The following is a 13,363-nucleotide window of genomic DNA, read 5'->3' on the forward strand; positions in this document are numbered from 1 at the left end:
GGTAATGATTCTTGATCTTCATGTTCAGCTGATCTGTGCAGTGTACTCGTCGGTCTCAAACAAATTCACCATATAATCAACCTGAGTCTCACTTTCTTCTTCCTCGTTGTCAATGGCATCAACTTCATCTTGTTCAAACATTTGAGATTGATCAAACATCTAGAATTTATCTAATACTTGAGATTGATCAAAATTTTGGAATTGTTGTGATTGATTGAGTAAAATATACAACTCAATATAGTCTAACCAATATGAAGGGTAAAATAAATAAATTAAAGTGGCTCAAAAAACATTACGCTTAATATACAATTATCCGAAGAATATCTCAAACATGACAAAATAATTAAAACTAAATTTTATATCATGTTATTAATAGGATTATTTTTATTTCCATGTATTTCTAATTCTTGTATACATATTTTGTATTTATCTTTGTCAAAAAATATCTATAAAATAGAAAAACATAGTTAGGGGTATGTTTGTTTAGCTACTTTTATTGGATGTGCCGTTTGTCATAAAATATAGATAAAATAGAAAAATATAGCTAGTGGCACGTTTGTTTAGCTATTTTTATTGGATGCGCCATTTTGCTTTAAGCGTGTCGAAAATGGTTTCCCTAGCATCGATCAACAACCGTACGTTTGTAAATTTTTAAATATTTCTATTTACTTAATTTATACTATTAAACACCAATAACTTATTTTAGATATTTTCATTTACTTAATTTATACTGATATTCTTTTTAATTGTCTTTCTTTGACCTTTTACACATCAATGAAACTAATCAAATTTATTATTTTTTAAGTAATAATGATCTTTTTACTTATAATATCCCTATCTATTTATTTATACATTTAACTTTTTCTCTCTCTTTAGTAAATAGTACTATAATATCCCTATCTATTTATTTATAGATTTAACTTTTTCTCTCTTTAATAAATAGTTAGGAACAATTTTGAAAAAATAATAATTGATATTATCTTGAACTTTGAAAATGACATTTAAAATGAAACAAAACTTTTATACAAAAGAGACACTTAAAAAGAAACATAGAGAGTATTTTTTTTATAAAATGAAGGGGGTGCATATTAGATAAAGCCGAAAATACATTTCCAAACTAAATAAAAAAAATGAGAAATTATTATTTTGGTGTAGAAATAGTGCATATAAAAACATGGTCATTCATCAAAAAAATTGTATAACAAATAATATATTGATTGATCCATCGTGCAAACAACTCAATAGGCATCAACTCAAGCAACATTTATGTATTCAAAACTGCTACAAGACATAACTTAACAAATTGTAATTTCCGAATTAAAATCCACTAGAAATAATTAACCTAAGTACATAATCATGAAAATTACACTTTCAACCTCATACAAAATGCTCAAACATGGTAGGCGTGTGTCCGTCATGCATGTAAAACCAGCAAACTGTTAGAAAAGGCGAATTTCTGGTTCACTTCTTCCCTCCACCAGAAACATTGAACTTGAAAAATATAATGTCTGCATCTTGTACCACATATGTTTTACCCTCCTGTTTATATTTTCCAGCAGCCTAACAAATAATATAACAAAGAGCAACAAGTGGTTAGGTCCCTAGATGTTAGACCTAGGTTAAGTGGATCCTAGTTTAGCTACAATTAACCTAAAATGTTAGATCTGAAATATTGTTTCAATTTTTTGTTTTATCTGAACATTTTCAGAAGAAATAGAAATACAAAAAAGTTATATATCTATAGAATAAGTAAAAGTTAATATCGAAAGAATGAGAATGAGTGAAAGAATACCTTTACTGCTGACTCAGTACCAAGTTCCTTTAGATCATCAAATTTCATCACCTGAAACGACATTTGAAAAGCACCCAGATCAATGATGCAAACATTTGAACATGCCTATCAATATACAAGTTACTGTAAAAGCAAAAACAACAATAACAGAATGAACAAAGTTAATGAATCAATCATGATAAGTATAACTACATGGCCGGTGAACACACTTCAATGAATAGCAGTGTGGATTGTCCCTTATTAAGAAACCATCTTTTAAAAGCATGTTTCAATAAGATTCTTATCAACTAGAAAGTCATATTGCAAGGGTGAAACAGCTTGATTGGAATCATGAAGAAATCTCAGTTTAAATTTGCCATGAAGGAACAGGATTCCATTATGTATTCAATCCTAGAAGCTGAGGATTCCTATGTTTGATCATCAAAGATAAATAAAAAATGTTGCAATAAATCCTTAGCAGATAGTTTAATTGTACAATCAATATATACATGGATGTCATAATGATAAATAAATTAGTTATTGAGGGAGAATATGGCTGAACAAGAACAAGAATTGTCCAAAATCAATGAACTAACCTCAGCACAAATAAATCCCTTTTCAAAATCAGTATGGATAGCCCCTGCAGCTTGAGGAGCCTTTGTTAGGCGTCTAATTTGCCAGCACTTAACCTGAAACAAACAAATTATAGCCACAAAAGTTAAGGCACCTAAATCTGTAATCTTAGACGTATAACAACTGCACACAAAAAAAATTCAAGCAAAATACAATTCTTAGCTCATAATATGAAAAAGAACCACCTTGGTGCCCCAAAAAGGGAACATGCGTCAAAGGAAAGATAGGGTGGAGGGAGGGAGGTTTTAACAAACAAGTGTGTTTCATACCAGACCTTTAGTTTATTTTCATTTAATGATTTAATCATATTTGAATTTACGATAGTTTTGATGAAAAATAGGTAAAGAAGGGTAGAATAAATACAAGTCTTTGAGTGCATTATTCCACTTATCAATGATACAAATTGCACTGATTCATCCATCCATCGCATGATTCAAATTCATTTGAAATTCATCACACAATTCAAGTAGTTATATTACCTTGTATAGAACTGTGCAGTTCAAATTGTCAATAGTAAGATTCTAGCAACTATGGGAGAAACTATTGATTATAGTTTGGAATGTTTATGAAACCAATACCACAGCATATTCATAAATATTTGAAAGACAAAAGTACGAAAGGAGATAAACAGATATTCACCTCATCAGGTCCTGCTGTGAAAAAGTAAATGAGATTGATAGCTGAAAATCCAGTCTTTATTATTTTGGGAAGAGCACTGTCGAAATGAAGGATATAGCAATTTTAGTAGCATATAAATTATGCATGAATTCTTCAAAATTTAGAATTATTCAACAATTTTTAATGAAAACCAAGATTATTAAAAACTAAAAAACAAAAAGTAAGGCAATCAGGATAAGCTACTGATGTAGTAATCTTAATTGTGATAAAAAAAATGGCATTTATTCTCAAATTGTACAAATGAGAACACAGTTAATTCTCACTTCAAAAGCATATAGACACATTGAATATGCAAGGAAACTAAAATAAAACTATTATTTTAGACACGAGCAACTTTCAAATTTGGATGGAAATGGCCAACAGTTCATGGGTCTGACTATTATCATACCATGGTCAAACCAGCGATGAATAAATATATTTTTTAATTTATATGATAAATTGAATAATAAAGTAGAATAAAATTATAATATAAATAAAAAGTTGAAACTTTTGAATGTATTCCTTTTAACTCAATGGTAGAGTAACGCCGTAGTAAGAAGTCGTCGATTCAAATCCAATAAGGGACTCCTTTTTAAGATAAATTGATAACAGTAGTATTCCTATTTGAAGGAAGAATAGAGCTATTCTTGATATTTGTAAGGAAATTCTGTTTGAAATAAAATAAAATAAAATTAAGATAACTTCAACATATACTCAAGACTTCAATGTTTGATGTATAAGTAAATCCTCAGTCTTTTCAAATCCACAAAATATTTGCATAATAACTTCGCATTCATACATTCAATTAGCAATAAGACAAACATTGACTGACCTTTGGACATTGTTTTCCTCACAATATTTAGCTGCCTCATCAGGAGGCATATCTGAGAGACTCTTCTCTAAGACACAGCTGAAAGGAATCATTTGTCCACCACCGTGTTCCTGGACCCTGGAGAACAAAGGTTACTAATGTTAATCAAATTTTCTTTCGACATTATAAACTAGGCACAATAAGAATATACAAATTAAAACTTTAAAAGTAAACAGTATTGCATAAGCAACAAAATGTGACAAACTAGTAACGAATTTCTTCTTCCAGTGGCTCATAGAGGAGAGAAATAACTTGAATACTTTGCAACTATTTATAGAATCCTTTATACTCACGTAGGCGGCCAAGGAATGAGAAAAAGTCTAATTGGATTACAGAAGAAGAAAAATGACAGGAAAAAAAAAACATCACTACGTACCATGCATGAATTTTGGGAAGAAATTTGTTCTTTTTTCTTTGGTAATCTCTTTCAGTCATATTAATCTGTGAATAAAATGTAAGTATTAAGAGATAGAATATTCACATAAGCAGATCTAAAATACAGAAAACGAACAATATGGATTCTATTTAACTCATCAGTCATTAACGATATATACTTGCACAAAGTACTGAGAAAGATATGTGATACACAAAAAAATACATAAAGTGATAAGGCAAATTCTGAATATTCCACATGAAATGACAAGGATATCCAAATTAAAGAATTAAAAATAAACATACATACGCTTATGTGCTTTCATGCAGTGCAAGTATATATGAAATATGGTCTTCACAAGAAAAATGTATGCGTGAAATGCTATGTTGCATGGATACAGGTACGGTACTGGGCATAGTACAGGATATTTAAAAAATACTAAGGTACATGAACCCAAATATAAACTTTGAAATATATGAAATGAAAGTAATTTTACGTAAATATGACTTAACTGTATAAAAGATATAATCACAAAAAGTATAACATCTAACATAAAAATATATAAGGAAACATCTTTCAACATTTACTATATTATAAATCAAAATAAAGTTAGGGTATAAATATAGAAAAACAGAATGCCTTTGAATATAAAAAAAATCAAACTTATGTTCATATCTTAACTTCAACCAAGCTATTATTTATAATTAATTTGGAGTCTCCTATCAAAAAATTATAATTCGGTGTCTTTTGCAATTAGCAATCGCATTATCAATATATCCAAGCCATATCTGATCAACTTTGAGCCATATCCAAATAGTGTCTTATTATTTCCAAACATATACGAAACAGAGATATCTCTGGCTGACATGTATCTATATAGACATATCCCAAATTATACAGCATTGTTAATTATCGTTGAATCCCATAAATGACCGAGAATAGAATATAAAACATGAAAACATAGGATACGAATAATGTATCCTCATAAGACACATAGATAATTTACTAAATGAGTTTTTGATTAAATATTTTTATTATACAAGTCACGTACATACAGACTGATAGCTTTATTGAATATGTATGGTTCTAAATCTACAAAAGTAAAAAGCAAGCGGTGAAATGCTGTTAAAGAAAAAAATATCGGTTACCAAGATGCTGCCATGATTCTATTTTCATGCCCAGTAATATAAACCTCGGCTCAAAGTCATTATAAGGTTTATGAAAAACATTGTTAGGCAATAGTGTATGTTAAACATTTTGTCCAACATAATATCCAAGACGCATCAAATCTCATACTAAATCAAAGGCAGACAAAAAGTCAATAGAAAGAAAAGTGAAATATGTTACCAAGTAGACAACAGGCTTGGCAGTAAGCAACTGGAAGGAATTTAAGATCTCAACTTCGGCAGCTTTCCAATCCCCTAGCCGTACATCTTTTCCCTCCTCGATGAATGCCTTGACCTAAAGATGTGAAAAATTACCACCACAATTTTCATCCAATGTTTACCCGCAACTATTGTGTGTATATTTACAAAACTTAACACACAGGAAGATAAAAGGAATGTGACAGTACATTTAAGTGATAGAATCAACCTTGTGAGAGAATGCAATGCATAACATAAACAAACAGACACAAACATGATTTCCATGCTTTTTAAGATCTAATAGAAATCATATCCAATACATTGACAGCAACTGAATATGAGGATTTACATAATATTACAACCTCAAATCTTTACTCCTTCCAAACTTGAGAAATTTTCAGCAAGCAACTACTGTTGTTGCAGAAATGTATTGTGGAATCTAAAAGAGACTCGTGACAGAAAGCACCAATAAAAAAATACCACAAAAAAGTAATACAAGACAAACACATAATAGATACAAATTACAATGGCAGTAAACTGTAAATCGTAGTATAAAGTAATGAGACAAAAGGTGGCCAATAATGGCCAAATAATGCTCAGAAAAAGTCAAACCTTTTGACAACATTCAAGCTCGATTTTCAACTGTTTGTCATTGCTCCTCTTCATGCTCTTTTCAAGATCTTCTAACTTGTTTTGCATGAATTCAATATCCTATGATGTTATACAGAGGGAAAGTATTAGCAGTTATATTACAGTGTATAAGAAGTTCTATTGAAAAGGTTCAACCTTTAAATTATGATAAAATAATAAATTCATCAAATATAAAAGAAGAAATTACAATGAATATGGCGTTAAGGGATCCTCCTTAGCGTTAAAACACACAGATAAACAGTCGGATATTAAAGAAAAAAGAACCAATAAAGGAAAGATCAATGTGAATAAAAAATGATGTTTCATCACGCAAGAATGATGGTTGGCCCAAAAGTCAATTCTATGATAAAGAAAAGGTTTTTACTTAGCATACCTTCAGCCGTAACTCTTCAGTAATAACATCTAAATCCCTCACGGGGTCAACAGTGTCATCTACATGGATAATATCTGGATCCTCAAATGCACCTAACGAAAGTCAATGACAATAGGTTAATAACCCCCCAAATCAATACAACATTATAAAATCATATTTCAACAGTGATGATCATCTTACGTAGAACGTGAAAAATGCCATCAACAGCCCGGATATGAGATAGAAAACTATTTCCCAACCCTTGTCCCTGATGAGCACCTCGAACCAATCCAGCTATGTCATGGATTTCTAAGAAAGCTGAGACCTATATATACAAATCCAAGAAACACATCAGGATACATAACATACTTACCCATCAAATCCAATAATAGACAGCCAAAAGTTAGTAACAGCACGGGTGTATATTAACAGACTAACAAGAGAGATTCACCAACAATGGTATGAGAGACATTACAAACCTCACTTTTTGGCTTGAACAATTGACAAAGCCACTCGAAACGCTCATCAGGAACATTAACCCTTGCCTCATTAGGCTCAATAGTGCAAAAGGGGAAATTCTCAGCAGGAATTGCCATCTTGGTGAGTGTATTGAAAAGAGTAGACTTTCCAACATTTGGCAAACCAACCTGAAAAGAGAGTAACAATAACTAACATGAATCGAAAGAAACAATCAAGCAAACAACTCACTGCTTCTAGCTCAGTTTAAGTGCAAAAAAATTAATATCTGCACTATTCTATAGAATCAATCATGCATGGGATGAAGTTGATTAACGGAGTGCCGAATTTTGCAATTAAAAAAGGTACTGAGAATAGTATCAAAATTGAACACGATTGCTGAGAGAAAAGGAGAGAAGCATACGATTCCAATCTTGAGGTGAGAAGAGAATCGACCAAGGATGGGTCGTTCAGCTGGAGCTTCCTTCGATTTGGCGGATTTAGGAGGCATTTTGCGGCGGAGAGAGGTTAGTTTAGAATCAGATGAAGAACAAAAAGCGTCTCGGAAATCTGAAACTCGTTCCTCGTAGGGTTTTGTACTTTGTAAGAAGAGAAGGGGAAAGGAAGCACTAGGTTACTTCTTCACTGTTCATTCATCGGTAAACAAAAAGTGACTACACGGTAAAAATATTTTTTAACTTGTATATTTTTCCTTTTAAAAAATAATCAAAAAATACCAATGGATATTAGGCCTTATTATAAAATACACACCCAAGGCATCATCTTCCGAAATGCTCGTTACACCCTTACATGTGCATTTTAGATTTTTGAAAATTCAAAATTATCTTTCATGCGTTTAGAGATTCATCTTCGAACACACACAAATCACATCAAAATACGATATTTTTAGATATATCCTATTTAGATCAAAATATAGTCTAGAGTTGCATCTTCATATAATATTTGGTGTATCCGGATATGCATATTTGAAATGTCCCCTAAAGTCCTTTTACATGTATTGGAAACGTGGTAATTACAAAAAGGAAATTAAAATTCTCCTGAATGGTTTTAGAACAGCATCATTATCCCAACGTTATAGTTTTTTGAGACCAAGTTATATTAACGTAAAATCAAGTTTAATTAACCTAGAAATCAGCCTTGTCTTAAATCGTTTTGACGTCACTCCTTCGATTCCTTCCTTAACCTTGAAAATCCATTTACAATTGACTAACCTGGTCTCTATAGGTTTTTTTATCAGCTCTCAGGTGTTATTATCATGAAGATGTTACATCTCATTGTCAATGGTTTTCAGTCATTCAGTCTTGTTTCGACTCCTCACGATTTCCTTGTAATCTTTGGGTTCTTCATCAAGAACCTCACTTGTAGAGATTAAGGCAAAAGCTATGAGATATGCAAGCTAACTCTCTGAGGTGGCTTGATGACTCTTCTCGACTTATCTCTTGCCAACATGTAGTCATTATGATTGTCCTCATCTTCATCAGCAACTTTTTTTCCTTCTTCGACTTCATTTTGGTTATGCAATTCAGCATCAACGTGTTCCACCTCAACATAAAACTCCTTATGTTCCAGCTCTTCTACAGAGATCTTTGCATTTCGACCAGTATCATCAGTTTTCTTGAACGCCATTTCTGTTTCATTAAAAACTACATCACGACTTGTGATACACATTATGTGACTTGATTCTAGGCACCACGACCTATAGGATTTTTCTCTCTCATGATACCCAAGGAACATGTATCTCAGAGTTATAAGTTTGACTTTGTCTTGCCTAATGTGAGCATAGGCTACACAACCAAATAATCTAATTCTGTCGAGATTGGGTGGATGTTTCGATCAAACTTCTTTAGGTGTCTTCATCCCCGAGGCAATCAAGGGACACCTATTTATCAGGTGTGTTGCAGTCACAGTAGCCTCAACCCAAAACACTTTATTCAATCCGACACTAACCAACATCCATTTTACCCTTTCAAGGATAGTTCGATTGAATCTTTCAGTCAGGCCATTTTGCTGAGGAATACCTATTACAGTCTTGTGCCTAGCAATACCAGACATAACACAATAACTTTTGAAAGCTTCATTGCAATATTCAAGGCCATTATTGTTCCTCGACCTTTTGATCTTCCTGCTAGACTGATTTTCTTCCAACTTTTGAAATTCTCAAAAGTTTCATCCTTAGTCTTCTGAGTGAACATCCATAACTTTATGGAATAGTCATCAACTATGGATAGGAAATAGCTTCCCCCTGAGTGTGAAGGATTTCTTATAGCCCCTAAAGATCAACATGAATGTAATCAAGGGATCCGTGTGTTATTTGTTTTTCTTTGTTGAACTTCACTTTGAAGGCTTTACCAAACACATAAGGTTCACAAAACTCTAGCTTTTCGACCTTGTCGCCACCTAGCAGATTTTATTTCCCCAGTTTAACTTAACCCATTTCATTGACATGGCACAATCTCATGTGCCATAGCTCTGTCTTTGACACACATTTTATGGATGCAATACATACTAACCCCCTAACCACCTCAACTTAAAGGGTGTACAAGCCTTGTTTCTTCAAGTCTCTCAAGACTTCCTTCGGCCCCTTCACGACTCTCAGGATACCATGCTCTCCCCCTAACCACCTTAACTTAAAGGGTGTACAAGCCTTGGATCTTACTGTCTACGTCTAGATGTGCATTATCATAACATGACACTTAAAATCAGATTAGATAGGCTATTACAAGTTTAAATTGTGATTTTTCATGAAAAACAGGTAAATGAGTTGATACATCACAACTATGCGTCGATACATACTTAAGGATTCTTAAAATAAAAATTATGTCTTCTATGTAGCACTATATAAGAGCCTTTAGTCGATAAACATTGTGTATGTAGCGTTACATTTGTGTTTTGTATCGACTCCTGCTGAAGCTTTTTTGCAAGCAAATACGTCTTCCTCGCTTGTATCGACTTCTAAAGTCTTTGTAGCGGCTCCCAGGCTTTATATACTGACTCATCCAAATTTGGAGTCAATACATCATGTTCTACTCTACAAAACTTATAATTTTTTGCTAAAAAACTGTTTTATTTATTATTTTTCTACACACACATACATATAAATATGCATTCGTGCATCATTTATGATTATCGAAATTAAGAACATACAAATAATTTTCTCATCATCTTCAACCTTTTCTCTTCATACGTTCAACAAATACACATAATCATTTTTATTGAGTGTTATCTATATTAGATTGATAAGGTGCAATTTATGATTGTTGTAATCAAATTGGGTTGAGTATTTTTGGGGGTTCCATTAATAAAGTTGGTTATAGTTTTTCCTCCAATATCAAGGATTTATTTGGGGATTTTATACAAGATTTCATAACGAGGATTCAACCTAGTGGAAGTTTTGAAGAACGGGGTTTTGTCAAAGGAGTAGCGGTAACCGAAGGATCGACTTGGAAGTCTTGGGTCACTTGATCTTGCTTAAGATCATAGGGAAAGAAGAAGTTATGATCAATATCAAAAATGGGTTTGGGGGGAACTGAGCATGAGATTTAGGCACTTCTAACTAACTTTGAACTCTGTTGGAAAATTGCATTTAAAAGGGCCATATGCTTTTCAAAACTTTTTACATGCAATTCACATGAATGGTTCATGTATAATTGTATACATGTAATTTTGACCCCATGAAATCAACAGCAGAATAGTGTTTTCGACAAATGGAGATGCTTGTTCGACACTTCGACAGATTGGTGGTATTTCGACAATTCGACAAGAGAAGAGGTCTGTAGATGAAAACGCGTCTTTGACAAGTATGGATGATGTTATGGTATTTCGACAATTTGACAAGTCTGAGGAGACGCGTCGTTTCGACGTAAAGCGGAAATTCAAATTCAAAAGAGTTATGACGTTTGGCAGAAGACGCGTGGAAGCACCTGGCGAAAGAAAGTTATGCAGAGAGCCAAGTGTCATAGTTTTAGGATTTATTCGTTAGTGACAATTATTTTGTTTGTATATAAATATGATAGTTGTTATCAGAATGTGGGTGTGAAAACTTGTACAAGATTCCTGCAAAATACTCAAAGTACCCGTGTGAGAGAAAAGAGTTTTATCTGGAAAATGTACGTGTGAACAAACACCATTTCTTTAAAGTTTTATCTTATAAATTTCAAAGTTCTTTACCAATTTTTCTTTACATTTACCAGTCATTTATCCTTTGCATTTACTTTATGCAGTTTATTCTTCGCCATTTACTTTTCGCCATTTATCTTAGTCTTGTTAAGTTTACTTTTACTTAAGCACTTTTAGGCAATATCTTTCGTACATGAAAGACTTAGTAAACCAAATAAAGGATACAAAGGTTGTTATAAAGAGTTACAAAGTTATTTAAATTTGCACATGTCCTAGGATTTGTATGGTTGATCCTGCAAGTAACCCAATTCGACAAGTTTTTGGAAAACCAGAGGTTGTTCGCCAAAATCAACAGCGAACAAATTGGCACGCCCAGTGGGACCAGTGCAAAATCTAAAACTTAAATAATCTTTAGTCAAGGTTTCTTCTTCGTTGTATGAGACTAAGAAGCGGTAAATTAGTCGTATCTGACGAAGAAATACCTAAAAGAACGAGAGTAAGGAAAATGGCGAGTCAGCCAAATAATCCTAATCCAAATGAAGCCATCCCAGTATCCAACCCTATCCCTTCGACAGGAGGAAATGTGGGATCAGTCCCTGTGTCAGAGGTTGTGCCTTCGTCAACAGGGTCAATACCAGCGGTTTCAATATCGCAAAATGCGCCTAGTTCGTCCATTAGGGCGCAAAAAATGCCTGCGGGGACACCTCCTCCTATAGGGAATACTTCTAGGCCTTTTGTGACAAATTTCACCATGCATCTGCCTGGTAGGGAACAACCATTTGGAATGCCAACTTCGGTAATGGCAAATTTACACAATTCGCCGGTATTATATTCTGATTCTATGGCCAATATGTCTTCACCATTACAAGGGTCAGGGGTATGGAGGAAACATGAGTAGACTAAACCAACAACCACTTTACATGCCGGCAATAACAAATAATTTTGCGCAAGTAATTATACAACAAATGGACGAGAGTAATCATGACATGGTCCAAATGTTGACACAACAAATGGGGGCGGTGTTTAATCCTCTAATACAAAACACCACCCAAACAAACCAATTGTTGGCAGCGCAAATGACGCGCATTGCTGACTTTTTGGGGTCCCTCAAACTCGACACAGAGAACAAGTGGTTTAGGACCCAGTGGTGGCGGTCCAAGACGAGCCTACAATAAATCAAATACCTTTAGATAATCCCAAGGCGAACGTCAGAAATCAAGAGGAAGTAGTCGAACAGCCTCGTGCCGAAATTCCTGTTCCACAAGAGCCTAGAAGGATAGTAGTCCAGAGAGGCCAAGACGCTGACGCCGTGTTGCAACATCGAATCCAGTATAATAACTTGCCTATCGAAAACAATTTATAGGCCTTGGTCGAAACGATAATGACACAAAATGGGGTAAACATAGGATTACAAAGGCCCAGTTACGCTTCCCCACTGTCGGAATATATTCTGCAAGAAGAATTGCCCCCAAGATGGAAAGTTCCTAAGTTCACCAAATTCTCAGGGGATACTAGTGAATCCACCATAGAACATGTAGCACGTTATCTGATTGAAGCAGGAGAGATAGCCCGTAATGAAAATTTGAAAATAAAATACTTTCCTAGTTCCTTGACGAAAAACGCGTTTACTTGGTTTACATCCTTGCCTACAAACTCAGTGTATACGTGGACCCAATTAAAGAGGTTATTCCATGAACAATTTTACATGGGACAAACCAAAATAAGTCTGAAGGAATTAGCCAGTGTTAAGAGAAAATACTCAGAACCAATAGATGATTATTTAAATAGGTTCAGGTTGCTAAAGGCTAGGTGTTTCACTCAGGTGCCAGAACATGAGTTAGTCGAAATGGCCGCAGGGGGTCTAGATTATTCTATAAGAAAGAAACTAGACACTCAGTATTTAAGGGATATGGCGCAATTAACAGATAGGGTGAGACAAGTCGAAAGGTTAAGGGATGAAAAATTTAGAGCAAATAAAAATAAAAAAGAAAGGGTGGCCTATGTAGGGGTATGTCAAGATGATGAATACGACGAAAACGAACCAAGTAACTTCGACGAATAAGAGATTGACTTAGCAGAACTGAAGCAAGACCCACCG

General features: G+C 33.8%; 1 protein-coding gene across 1 annotated transcript; it reads right to left on the reverse strand.

Moving 5' to 3' along the window:
* Window positions 1-1,181: 1,181 nt before the first annotated feature.
* On the reverse strand, window positions 1,182-7,759 carry LOC127075333 (obg-like ATPase 1). Its single transcript, XM_051016826.1, has 12 exons — window positions 7,553-7,759; window positions 7,152-7,319; window positions 6,874-6,997; window positions 6,694-6,785; window positions 6,282-6,380; window positions 5,653-5,766; window positions 4,309-4,373; window positions 3,894-4,010; window positions 3,044-3,119; window positions 2,368-2,460; window positions 1,793-1,843; window positions 1,182-1,560 (listed from the first exon to the last, which is right to left on the reverse strand). Exons 1-12 carry the CDS (start codon window positions 7,637-7,639, stop codon window positions 1,462-1,464), a joined length of 1,185 nt encoding a protein of 394 aa, XP_050872783.1. The 5' UTR covers window positions 7,640-7,759; the 3' UTR covers window positions 1,182-1,461.
* Window positions 7,760-13,363: the final 5,604 nt, after the last annotated feature.

This window comes from Lathyrus oleraceus, chromosome 1 (genome assembly GCF_024323335.1).
Source record: "Lathyrus oleraceus cultivar Zhongwan6 chromosome 1, CAAS_Psat_ZW6_1.0, whole genome shotgun sequence".
NCBI lineage: Eukaryota > Viridiplantae > Streptophyta > Magnoliopsida > Fabales > Fabaceae > Lathyrus > Lathyrus oleraceus.

Excerpts from the sequence above, each read along its gene's own strand:
- LOC127075333 (XM_051016826.1), bottom strand. The coding sequence starts at position 7,639 with ATGCCTCCTAAATCCGCCAAATCGAAGGAAGCTCCAGCTGAACGACCC. Across the intron at positions 2,461-3,043 it reads TCACAGCAGGACCTGATGAG|GTTAAGTGCTGGCAAATTAG; the intron begins GTGAATATCTGT and ends TGTTTGTTTCAG. Across the intron at positions 1,561-1,792 it reads GTACTGAGTCAGCAGTAAAG|GCTGCTGGAAAATATAAACA; the intron begins GTATTCTTTCAC and ends ATTATTTGTTAG.